At 27.7% G+C, this 12,838-nt stretch overlaps 1 protein-coding gene across 5 annotated transcripts in view; it reads left to right on the top strand.

The window, feature by feature from the left end:
* The window catches only part of LOC107452539 (small wing phospholipase C gamma 1), a 64,553-nt gene that overhangs the window by 38,864 nt on the left and 12,851 nt on the right, over window positions 1-12,838 (top strand). For 4 of the 5 annotated variants that reach the window (XM_071179950.1, XM_071179949.1, XM_071179948.1 and 1 more), the window contains exons 16-24: window positions 1,448-1,648; window positions 3,056-3,178; window positions 4,504-4,681; window positions 5,474-5,542; window positions 7,485-7,679; window positions 8,418-8,484; window positions 9,731-9,885; window positions 10,830-10,926; window positions 12,544-12,636. In XM_071179950.1, the coding sequence (XP_071036051.1) occupies window positions 1,448-1,648; window positions 3,056-3,178; window positions 4,504-4,681; window positions 5,474-5,542; window positions 7,485-7,679; window positions 8,418-8,484; window positions 9,731-9,885; window positions 10,830-10,926; window positions 12,544-12,636 (1,178 nt within the window). The remainder of the gene's footprint in view (window positions 1-1,447; window positions 1,649-3,055; window positions 3,179-4,503; window positions 4,682-5,473; window positions 5,543-7,484; window positions 7,680-8,417; window positions 8,485-9,730; window positions 9,886-10,829; window positions 10,927-12,543; window positions 12,637-12,838) is intronic. The other variant, XM_016069029.4, reaches the window with a different exon arrangement.

The following is a 12,838-nucleotide window of genomic DNA, read 5'->3' as shown; positions in this document are numbered from 1 at the left end:
TTAGAGAAACTTTTAAGATTGTCTATTAAGATAGAAATCTTTAGATTTACCTCTTAAAGATTGTAAAGTATATATAACATACTTGGGAAAATTACTTTTAAAAGGTAAAGATAATAGTACAAGTACTTTAAGGAAAAGTAAGGTGTAAAAATTTTTGATTTTGAAAAGTAATGAGTAAGAAGTACAAGTACAAAACAAAAAAAGTAACTATTTTAAAAGACATTTCAATGAAATCAAAAATTCAAAGTAATCTTTCATTTCATTATAAAATGTAAGAGCAAAATATAAACTTTTACATTTAATATGTATTTAATTTTTATTTAGGTGATATAAAACTTTAAAAGATATGAAAATATTACAAAATTCATTGAAATATTTAACATATTTGCCGAAGACAAATTAGAAATCAAAATGCAATGTTTGCATATAAATATGATTTATGATTTTTTTTCTAAAAAATTTCAAATCTTTAGAAATTATAGTTTGGGAATAAATTAACTCGTACAACAAAATATTTATGATGATACGTTAAGCATTATATATGATGAACTAATATTTTTACATGATATAATTTAAGAAAAATTCTAAACTTTCGAATACATACTATATTTTAATTAAATAAGGCACAATTTTTATATTTTAAGACTTAAATGCTGAAGAATTTCAATTTTGTGGCAAAATGTTTTTGGTATAGTAGCATTAAATAAATTATTGAAATTATTTATAAAAACTTCCAGTGTATATGTATAGACAACAAAAATATTGCTTGCCAAACTTAAATAAATTTTTAAATCCATCAAATAAATAGATTAAGTCATTTTTCAAGTATAAGGCAATTAGATTTTGTAATATTACTTATCTTTTTTTAAAATATGATTAAGTCTTTAAGGCATTCCATTCTTTGCCTCAAACCAAACTAAACTAATATGAACAAGGAAAACTTTCCAAAAAAGTTTTTTGAGAATAGCTTTCGAAAAATTCCTTTTTTTTTTTTAAAGTAACTATTTCTTTCAACAGTTTTATTACAAATACTTGTGCTATTTTCCTAAAGCTGTAACAAAAAACAAGTATAACAGTAACAGTGCTAAAGTTGAAAAGTGAAGTACCATTGAAAGTATGTACTCTTTACTTCCGTTACAAGTAACGAAAGTTAAAGTATTGCAGTGCATCATATACAATACCTCTTATAAATTTATACTTGTTAAGAGATTTAAAATATTTTTCTGATTTCCTCCTTCCTCTTTTTCATTTATAACAATAATATTTCTTTTAAAAAAAGTAAAAATCCAAAAAAAAAAAACGTAAAAATCCAATTGTTACAAACTTTTATCTAATTTGGCCAAGCTTCATTAAATTTGCTTTTCTTTAAAATTAATATAGACTAAATTTCAATTATGAAAAATTGTAATTTATATTCCGCAATCTTGATGTTATCTTTCTTTTTTAGGCGACAGGGTACAGTGAATCACTGCCGCATCAGATCAAGACAAGAAAGAGGACAAACAAAGTATTACCTGATTGATACCATATCATTTGATACATTGTACAGTCTTATTACCTATTATCAATCCAATCAACTAAGAAGTCCAGAATTCTGCATGTGTCTGACGGAACCAGTACCACAACCAAATAAGCATGAAGGAAAAGAGTAAATATATTTAATGGATTTCCTCAACATTAAAATTACTCAAATCCAAAACTTGATAAATTCAGATAAATTTATTCAAAATCTAGATTTTTGTACTATTGTATTTATAGGATATTTTTCATGCAGAATCTTAGTATTTTTCATGTAGAATACTTAGTATAGTAGGTTTTTGACTATCTGTTCAACTATGGCGGAACAGTTGACCTGATTGCAAAATAGCGGGATCGGATAAAGTTTCACTTCCTATCCTTTCTCTCCTATAATAAAAAGTTCATGTTGCAATTTTTTAAATTAATTATTAATGCAAAAATATTCAGTATTTATTAATTTACCAATTGCTAAAATTTATGATTAGGAAAAGTCAAAATGTAGAGATAAACCACTTACCATTCCTCATTTTTGCAGTCTCCACCTTCTGCAACCAGTTTTGCAAGGCCAGTCTGGTTTTTATATTCCTAATTTTGTACCCAGCCAGATAATACAAAAACCAAACAAATGAGAACCAACTGTATTTGCTGCTGCAAAACTTGTTAAATTCCTATGACAGTGAAACTTGTGCCAAATTTGCATCAAAATTGTTCAAGTCATTATTGTCAACTAAACACAAAGGTATTTTTTTTATTAAGAGGTCTTATGGAGAGAGATATCACTTTTCTAATCAGGCTCCTCAGAAGGTTATTCTTCAAAATAGGTATTGGCCACATCAGATTTGGTCCTTGAAATATTAGGTTCTATAATTAGTCCTATCATTTTAATCAAACTCATATTCTGTGAGAAGGCTGCAATAACCACACATTGTGACTACATGAAATTGTCAAATGATTATTTAAAATCGTCACACCTACAAAGTTTTTCTCATTGCAAATTTGTTCAAAAAATGTTCTAGTTCTAGATTTTCTTATTAAATAGCATGAAAAAAAAATTTCTGAATCAAAAAAGCAACCATCTAATAGTTTAAAAAGAAATAAAACACTTTCGAACTACTACTAAGGGATTAAAGGAAAAATACAAATATCTTAAAGAATTACATTGTGTACTAGAAATCCATATTTAAAAATATTTCTTGATTTTTAAATAGCCAATGAGTATTTTTACTTCTAAAATATCAATACATTCCAAAATCTGATTTTGAAAACATTTGATATGCGTTACTTCATATGAATTTTGTATTAATCATGACCCAGGGAAGAATTAAGTACTTAAATTATAATTACCAATTCACAATGTGTTTATATCCATTACTTACTTCTTTATTAAATCTACCACTTATTAAAAAGTCTTTTGTGAAATATTTCAAATTCTATAAAAAAAAAATATTGGCAATTTAGTTTAGTTTATTAAAAGTTTTGTAGTATTATTCATTTTTATTCTGTTATTAACAAAGGAGTTAATATTATTTTAAAATAGGTGGTATCATGCTAATATGACAAGAGCTCAAGCAGAAGATATGCTGAAACGAGTGCATTATGATGGAGCTTTCTTAGTGAGACCGAGCGAAAAAGAAGCTAATTGTTTTGCCATTTCATTTCGGTAAAATCTTCTTTATTCAAGAGCTTTATTTACTAGTGTGATTCTCATCTTTATAAAGATGCTTAGTTACTAATTAAGACTTGCACCTTTACATTATTGCTTTTTTTTTCCTTGTATCAAATTATGGAATTTTAGTTATTTTTGTATGTTAGACTCTATATCCTCCAATATATTTACCTTAAAATTAATTATACCTATGAGGACCTTTCTTTGAATTACTTATGTTTAAACTCAATATATTATAAGGCAAAAGTAATAGTTGCCACAGGGCAACTAAGTATAGCAAATGATGATTAAAAAATTGTCTGCAGTCTTCATCTGACAGCCACTTATTTTGTCCAAACTCACCCCCATGTACTTTCTATTATTATTATTTTATAATAAATATGAAATTATTTTGAATATTTTATAATATTCTAAAAGTTATTTTCTTTTGCTATTGTTTCTTAAAATTTTTCTTCATTTTGGAAATGACCCTCGTAATGTTAGCCATATTTTGAGAAATGCTTCAAAAGGAATGCCTTACATCATTAAGAGCAACTGTCTTTTTAATCATTTAGATTTTTTTTATTTTTGTTAAAGTAGCCACTGCTACAGCTGGCCAATAACAAAATTTCCTAATCTTGTCCTATAGCCCTGTACTATATATATACTAAGTATTATTATAAGTGTTGTATAAATTTCATAAGTCATCATTAGCAGCTTTCCCATTTTATTAATACAAAATATTAACGACTGCACCACAACAATATTTATGTAACACAACAATCTATAGAAATTAGTATTTTAAAATTCACAGGTTTTTCTGAAAAATTTGAACAAATTCTTTCCTTTGATAATATCTGGAGGATTTAGGTAATAAAGTGATAACCCACATTTTCCAAAAAATAACATTTTTATATCTAACTTTGTATTATATTTTTTCCTGCTGAACTCTTTACACTTTCCAGAATTTTCACTCAATAACAATATAAACACAGAAACATCTTAATGCCAACATGAAAATTTTGGTGCTTTTAACAAAAAACTCTCCCTTGAACAATTTTAAAATGTGGCTTATCATACTGTATCAAGTTCTTCATTTGTAAAATACTAATTATAAAATTATTTTATTAATGCTTTTGTTTCCCTTGTTTATCTTCCAAATTTGAATCCCCATTGTTTTTATATCAGTAGACTCTGGTAGTTTACATTTTATATTGAGTCAACTTGTACAGGAGATTTTGGCTTTTTAAAAACAAGTTTTATAGAAATTTAGTGTACAAAAAATTATTGTTTATGTTTTGTTGTAAAAATAATCCTTTTTATTTACATCAATTTCTTAGAGCTGAAAATAAAATCAAACATTGCCGAATCAAACTCGAAGGTCGCCTTTTCACTATTGGCACTGCACAATTTGAGAGCTTAGTGGAATTAGTTAACTATTATGAAAAACATACCTTGTATCGCAAAGTGAAACTTAAGTATCCAGTTAATGAAGAAGTTGTAAGGAGAATCGGTGGAGTGAGTGATATACTATTTAATATTTTAGTGAATAAGTTTTATCATTGTCTATAAATCTATGTATAGTGATCATATTTTTATTCAATGCATTCAAATTGATTGTAAAGTAATTTTTATTCAATTTTCCACAAAAATAAAGTGAATTGATTTTATCTTAGCAAATTTATCCTGAAATATCCTTTTTCTTAACACACATTATCCTATAAGAACTATAATAGCCTAAAAACAAATTTTTTATTAAAAGTAATCCATATTTATTAAAAGTAATTCATATTAAGATAAATTGCGGTCTTAACAAATTTATCCTTTTTTTATGAAAAATCCATTGTAGTTATAGTAAAAGATAATGTAATAATTTATAATTCATAAAGAAAATATCTGATACAATTAAATTCATTGTTTTCTGTTATACAAAATTATTACATCTATAATAACTCAAAAACATTTTTAAAAAAACATATGCTCACGATAAAAGGATATTGATTTATTTCTCGGATTAACTTACTTTTTTATTTATTTATTTTTGAAATAATTTTTTTTTTTATAAATGGAACGTTGAAGTTTTGATTGAATGTACTTTCGTTTTCATTTCCTATTCAACATTCTTATTAGCTATATCATTGAAATCATATAAATTACATAGCATACTAATATATTTATTGTCATTGTTAATTTCTGAAGATTTAAATTATTATGTAAAAATTCACATTTCTATTATAATATATCTAATAAAAGGTAATATGAAAAATAAAAGTTTATGTAGTTTTTTAACACCAGTGTTTTTATATTTAGGAACCAGAATATTCTCCTGTGTATGGTCCCCCTGGAATGTACATGGATCCCAACTGCTTCATTTCTAAGGTAAGATATTAAATTTTCAATATTTTAAATTTCTTTGAAATAATTCTTCTGAATCATTTAAATCCTTTATATGAAGGAATATCATTGTTCAACAATCCTGACACAGAATTTTTTCGGGCTTTCTGCGACAAACTTCTAGCACTACTATTTCTGAACAAGATACTTTTAATTATAGCAAATATATCTGTTAATAATTTAAAGTAATAAAAGCGTTGTGTTTACAATCCGAAAACCTATTTGGATTAAATATATTGTATGCATTTTTGTAATAGAATATGTAATATTTTTTTGTTCTAATGCTGTGGGCGATATTCTTTAAGGAGAAAAAATGCACTTATTATTTCTTTTTTGCATTTTATAAATCATCATCACATTAAAGAAAAAATTTAAAATTGTGAAATCCGTTACAGTAACTTACAAAAATAGGATTGACTATGAAATCACGCAAATTGGACTCCTTATAAAGGGGTTACTCATGGGTGTTTCGTTTTGAGATTCGGTTGATGTATTAAACATTGTTATAAAAATATCCGATGATAAAAATTTGAACATTAATGTCAATAACTGTTGAAAATACAATCAAACACTATAGATTTACGTTATAATTGGTGTCAATTGTAATTTGTATCAGAAGGTGATTATTTAATGTGTGATTCAAATTTTACATGTAGAAATAATATCGACTAAAAAATAAACTGAATTTTTCCGAAAAGACGAAAAAATTATAAAATCGTCGCATTAAAGAAAGAAATAATCAAATAAGCAATTTGAGTTTTGTGTCCAATAAAATTGTCTTAAAAAACACCAGGGATTTTTTTTTTTTAAATGGGGAAGTTCGTAGCAATAATTGTCGAAGAAACAATAATTGAAATACCTACAGATCAACGATGATATCTATGGAAATTGGGCTTGTTAAGAGTGATTTCTTGAATCCGGGATTCGAAAATTCCGTACCGTAAATAATATCGGCATTTTCATTATTAAAAAAGAAAATCTTGCGAATATCAACAATAGTAACTGAGCAATAAAAGACACCAGGATTTTCTTTGAGAAAAAAAAATTCAATTTGTAGAAATAATTGTTAGAAAAAAATACCTAAACACTACATTTATTTACGATGGAATCGGTGCAATTTGTGAGCTCTAAAATGATGACTAAAATGCTTGATTTAAAATTTCATGTGCGTAATATATTAAAAAAATTGGATAGATTTTATTCTATCAAATTTATCAAAAAGGGTTAATATATTACTTTAATTAATTCATTTACTATAAATCTAAATTTGTAACAAAATCCTCACTTACAATCATATTTTATTAAATGAAAGAAGATTGTGTCCTTTCAAAATAATGAAAGGATAGAACATGATTTCTAAAGTAAACAATATTTTAAAATATATGTTATATGTATTATCCATTTGAAATTTTATTCAAGCCTGTCATCACCGATTTTTTATTTCTGTAATGAATATATAAAAGTCGCCAGCATTTCATACCCCTCAGATGCACAAGAAAGGCATCTTTTGAATATAATTCTGCAAAAAAGAAAAATCTCTCTGAAATTTTTGCAGAAAAGAAAACCAAAATTTTTTACTTCTCAAAAAAAAAATCTTTTTCAAAGAACTCAGTAACATTCTTCGACAATGTCGCCGCAATTCTGCATTTGGGGTTCAACAATTTGTAATAATATCTTGTATTACTTTTCATACATTTTCCAGTCGTTATTTGATATTTTGTGTTGACTTGTCATTCGCAATGAATGATTCCGTGAGAAATGATCAATCAATTTTCTACTGCATTACCTTACCATAACTTTTCCGCTTAATTTGCTGTATTTTACAATTTGAATCTGAAACCTAACAAATTTTTTTTATTTTATTTATTTATTTATTTTTTTTTTTCAATTTTAATTTTAAAATATTTTAATGATAATTCTCTTATAGATAACTGTGAAAGCTTTGTATGACTATCGTGCAACACGCGTCGATGAATTGTCATTTTGTAAACATGCTATCATCACAAATGTTGTGAAGGAAAGTGGAGGTTGGTGGAAAGGCGATTACGGTGGGAAAAAACAACACTGGTTTCCAGCAAATTACGTTGAAGAAATTGAACCACAGGAAAATGGCGACGAAAATGTATGTTTTTTTTAAAAATAAGTATTTTAAAGTTGAATTGTAAGAAGTTTTTTATTAATAGCTTTTACCTTTTCAAGTATTGGCGAAATTGTACAGAAGTTTTTCTGGTACCCAAGGCTTTCTCGCTGAATAACATTGAACATGGGGAAAAAATTTCTGGAGAAAATTCCCCAGTCATGGTTAATGCTCAGAAAGTTTAATTTCTAGGGCTTCTAAAGCTGATATCCCCTTTTATTTATGTTTAATGCTTAGTGTAGTAAAAAAAATTTTGGCTGTTGTGTTATTTAAATCAATTATGTTACTTATGATTTAAGCACAAAAATCTATAAAATTTCACAATTCATAGTTTTTCTGTCGTAATGAGCTGTTGGCATTGATCATCACCCATTTATATAGTTCAAAATATTTTTGTAGTGATTGGCTAACCTCTAAAGGGCTAGTCAATCCCGCACCTATTAAATAATTCTGGAAGTAGGAGTAGACAAAGAAGAACCGTCGCGTGAGGTTTTTCTTCTGTGAAGGTATATTTTTTTATATATCTGCATTTTGGCACCTGAGGGCCATTTTATTTTACTAATTGTTTTTTTATGGTTTTTAATTGTTAATTAATAAATCTGTTGTTGCTGTTATTATACTTGGATTTATTTCAAAGCAGTAATCCTTGTCACAATTTTATCAGTAAACTTTTAATTTTATTTGATTTTGATGTAATTCAATTTTCATTTATTTTGTGTTTAGTCTGTTGAAGCTATGCCCCTTGGTAGTCTGCAAAAGGGAAGCATTGACATAGTTAACTGCACTGTTGGTAAGTATGACTTAATTTTAATAAATTATTTAATGCATAAATTTGTGTTGTAAATATAATTTGAAGGATTATTTGAATTTAAAAAACATACTAAAAACCACTTATTAAAAAATAGAATTAGCTTCGCATTCAAATACATAATTTCTATCTTACTTCAATGCTATTTTTTTTTTTTGGTTAATGGCGGGCACTTGGGTCTATTTCCCATTGGCCTCAGAAATGCTCACGTCATACAACCACAAACCCGTTTATAAGGCAGGTTACATTCACACAATCACACAGAAGAAAGGACATAGAACACACAGAGAAAAAGTAACATCCATGCCTTGCCCGGGATTCGATCCCAGAACCTTTCTGATGCAAAGGCAGTTCCCTAACCTCTACACAGGCCGGTCGGCATGCAATGCTAATATACCTCCGCCATATTTCTATTGCAAAACAAATAAGGTCGAATGTGACAAGTAAAAAAATAGTTACTAAGACTTTGTACAGAAGGCAAAAATCAGGCAAAATAAAAATAAAAAACACATTAATTTAATTTTAAGGCTATGTGTTATAATCAAAAAGGGCCTTAGTTTTTGCTAATTTACCTTGTGGGATGAGTAGTAATTAACAATGCCAACCTTCATCTATCAAAAGGTACCCCAAGATTGAATCAAGTTATCATGTCTTGCATATTAGTGAATTTATGTTTAATAATCGGAGTGGTAGTTACGCCACAATACCACCAGAATTTTATCAGGGGTAGAATGCGATGAACGGATGCCACTAGTTGCCATATTTGCAAAAGACCAGGAGAGCTTGTCGTGAGAGCTTTATTAAATTTGCATTTGTGTGTGTGATCACTATTGTGTTGCTATTAGCTGTAGAGTGTGTTTAGGATCCCGTTGTGTGTAAATGAGACTGAGAAGCAGCAGCTCGAAGAGGACGATGGCGCAAGTCAACTTTTCAATGTGTACCATTCATTAAGTAAATTTGTCTCAGCTAAAATAGGTGTTACTTTCGAGGTTGTCAAATTCATATCACGTCCGCATGTCACCAATGTGGGGTGAGTAGTAATCGACAATGCCAACCTTCATCTATCAAAAGGTACCCCAGGATTGAATCTAGTTAGCATGTCTTACATACTAGTGAATTGATGTTTAATAATCACAGTGGTAGTTAACTTTTACAACCTTTTTGTTGATTTTAAATCTCTTAAATCAATAATTAAACAAATTCCAAACATATGTTTTTATATTGTTAGATATTTTGACTTCATCAAATAGAGGAAGAGAATTTGTGTTTCGTATTGTATCACCTCGTCAAGTCACTCCCATAGAAATTGCTGCCGGTTCCAGAGAAGAAATGGCTGAATGGATACAAAAAATTCGAGAGACAGCGCAATCTGCCAATGACATGGTATCTATAGAATTTAAATGACATTTTTTTCATAAAATTAAAAAATTTTAATTTTGAAAATGCCTTTAGATTTATGAACCTAGCATCAAGTGAGACATAGGTTACTCTACTAATAATATTACCTTTGTAAATTCTTTTGCAAGAAGACATAAATTTTTACTTTAGTAACTGACTGTATACAACAATAATTTTTTTTAACATTCCTTTTATAATTTTTTACTTTAATTTAATTTTTTATATAAATTATTCATTTTGTAATTTATTATTGAAATGCAAGGTTATTGGAAAATGGTATCTCCTTAAGAATCGTAAACAACTCATTTAGCAGATCTACTCATCTTTTTTTTCTTTCTAACTACTGGGTGCTTCCAAACAGTACGAACAGAGAAAAGTTAGGAAAATTTTATCAATCTCGTAAAATCATGGAAGTTAATTAATTTGGCTAAAGTACTAAAAAAGTCAGGAAAAACGAATTAGTAACCTACAAATCTGATGTTTTTTGTAAAATAGAAAACGCTTACTTTCAACTGTAATTACAAGGATAAGTGTTTTTAATGTATTTTATGTATAAGAGTTAATTTTAACTAAAAAGTTAACTATAAAATTTATATACCTGGCTACAGAAATTAAGAAAAGTCAGTGATTTTTTTATTTATTTTGTGTTTCTGGCCATCCTTTATTAGCATGTCGAGTGTTAGGAAAGTTAGTGTGGCTAAGCTTTTTAAATTAAAATTTTATTAGTCATCTATTTTCAATGTTTTACATTATCATTAATAAACCAATGTCACAACTCTTGTTTCCTAATGTTTTTCCTGTCATTTTATATTGATACTTATGTTAAATATTATTATTTAGATTTAAATTTAGGTGTGCTTGTATATCGCATTATCTTGTGTGAGAAATAACATTTTTTAAATAATGAAAATTACACTACTTTTGTTTAGTTGCTACACAGCAAAAAGATGGAAAGGACGTTAAGAATAGCCAAAGAACTGTCCAAGTTAATTGTGTATTGCCGATCTATGCCATTTAGTCCAGAAAGTAAGGTTTAAATTTATTAGCTTATTTTAATAGTTTCTGTATTGTTCCTGTTTTTTATTTAATAAGGTTTTATAAACATTTAAATTTTAGATATTATATAATAATTATTTTTTAAAAAAATATATAGATTGCAGTGTTTGTGGCTTTTCAAATTTTTTATTTATTTTTTTTTTTTTGAAGAAAACTANTTTCTTTAAAAAAATGGCGGGAAAATTTATAGAATTTCATTCCGGTTTTTTGGTTTTCCGGTTTTCTGATTTCCGGATAACGGGTTTTGTACTATAGATTGCAGTGTTTGTGGCTTTTCTAATTTTTTTTTTTTTGAAGAAGAAGAAAACTAATTTTTCCTGATTTTTAGTTTTTTGTCCCGATATTCCTGATTTTTGTGTGCATTTAAAACTGCCATTACTGATTTGAAAATAATTAGTTTGTGGAATCAAAATATTCAGAATTCCGACCAACATTTTTTTGTTTTAATTAATATTGTTCATTAAAAACTCAAAATTCGATTGCTCAATCTTACACAAACAGTACACAAATATATTACAGATTATATAGCACATAGCAAATTAGTTTTAACCCCTACATAGTCTTGTTTTTTATTATAATATTCGTTTTCAATTGGACGACAATTATTGCCCTTAAAAACAAACACAAATTTTATAAAAAGGTATAATTTTAATTTATTAGATTAGTTTATAGATTTCTACCCATTGAAGATTCATATACAAGTGAATTGAAAAGGCCTTATGTTGCTGTTGTTGTCTTATGCCACTTGTCAATTCTGGCGACACGGCAACATTGTCACAGAATTGAGTTCTTGCAGAAAGTTTTTTCGTTTGGGAAGCAAAAAAGTTGTTTTTTAATCTGCAGAATTTTTCGAAATATTATTTTTGCTGAGCTCTTTTTTCTTTCTCCATTTCTGCAGAATTATTTTCAAAAAAAGCCTTTCTCACATATTGGAGGTGGAAGAAACACTTGTGATATTTTTTTAAGAATTTAACAAAAAGTTAACTTGTGTTTCATGTAACATGTGTTTCAGTAACATGTGTTTCAGAAAGATATTAATACTAGAGAGAATTGTCGCAGAAAGCTCAGAAAATTATGCCATATGGCTAACAAGTGTATTTTAAAGGCAGGGGATAATCTTCTTGTTTTCCAGTGATGCCATCTATGGCCAAGAATTTCACTTCTGCCACACATATACATCACAGCCCGTTTTACAAGGAGGACACATTCACACACCCTCCATCTGCAGATTCTAATTTTTACCTGAACCAGAGAACAAAAATCTCCAATCCAATACCCCCAGATTTATTGATTTGTTATTGGAACTTGGAGAACTTTATGACTCCGACAGATTTAACATATACCAGTCAACATTTTGCTCACAGGGAATCATCGGCCAACAGAGGTTTAACTCGCGACCTCTTGAACATGGGCCCAACCCCCTATCAACCAGGCTATCCCGGCCTAATAGTCCTTTTGCTGTACCTTTATTTTATTCTTTTTCACTTTTGTGTATGAACCCTGATTCATGTTATTGAAAATATTATAAATCTATTTATTGCAGAGTTGCATAACTTTTTTAATATATTATTTTTCCCTTTCTTTCAGAAATCGGTAATTTTACAGAAATGTCATCATTTCCTGAAACTAAAATTGAAAAATGGGTATCTGCTGCAAATTCCAAGTTTCTTTTAAAATATCCTTTTTTTACAAAATTTTTTATTTAGTCTATATATGTATATTAGTAAACATAAACGTATTAATCTTAAATATCCCAATAAAATAAATATTTAACGTGTCTTAATTATAATTTCTGAATGGCTTTTTTATAGGTTTATAAACATATGTTAATCTGGATGAAGAAAAATGTGACTTTTACACACATTATTTAGTAGCATGAATT

The sequence above is a fragment of the Parasteatoda tepidariorum genome, chromosome 4, assembly GCF_043381705.1.
Source record: "Parasteatoda tepidariorum isolate YZ-2023 chromosome 4, CAS_Ptep_4.0, whole genome shotgun sequence".
Classification (NCBI taxonomy): Eukaryota; Metazoa; Arthropoda; class Arachnida; order Araneae; family Theridiidae; genus Parasteatoda; species Parasteatoda tepidariorum.
Note: the sequence above shows the minus strand (reverse complement) of the source record. Positions and strands in the feature narration are given on the sequence as shown.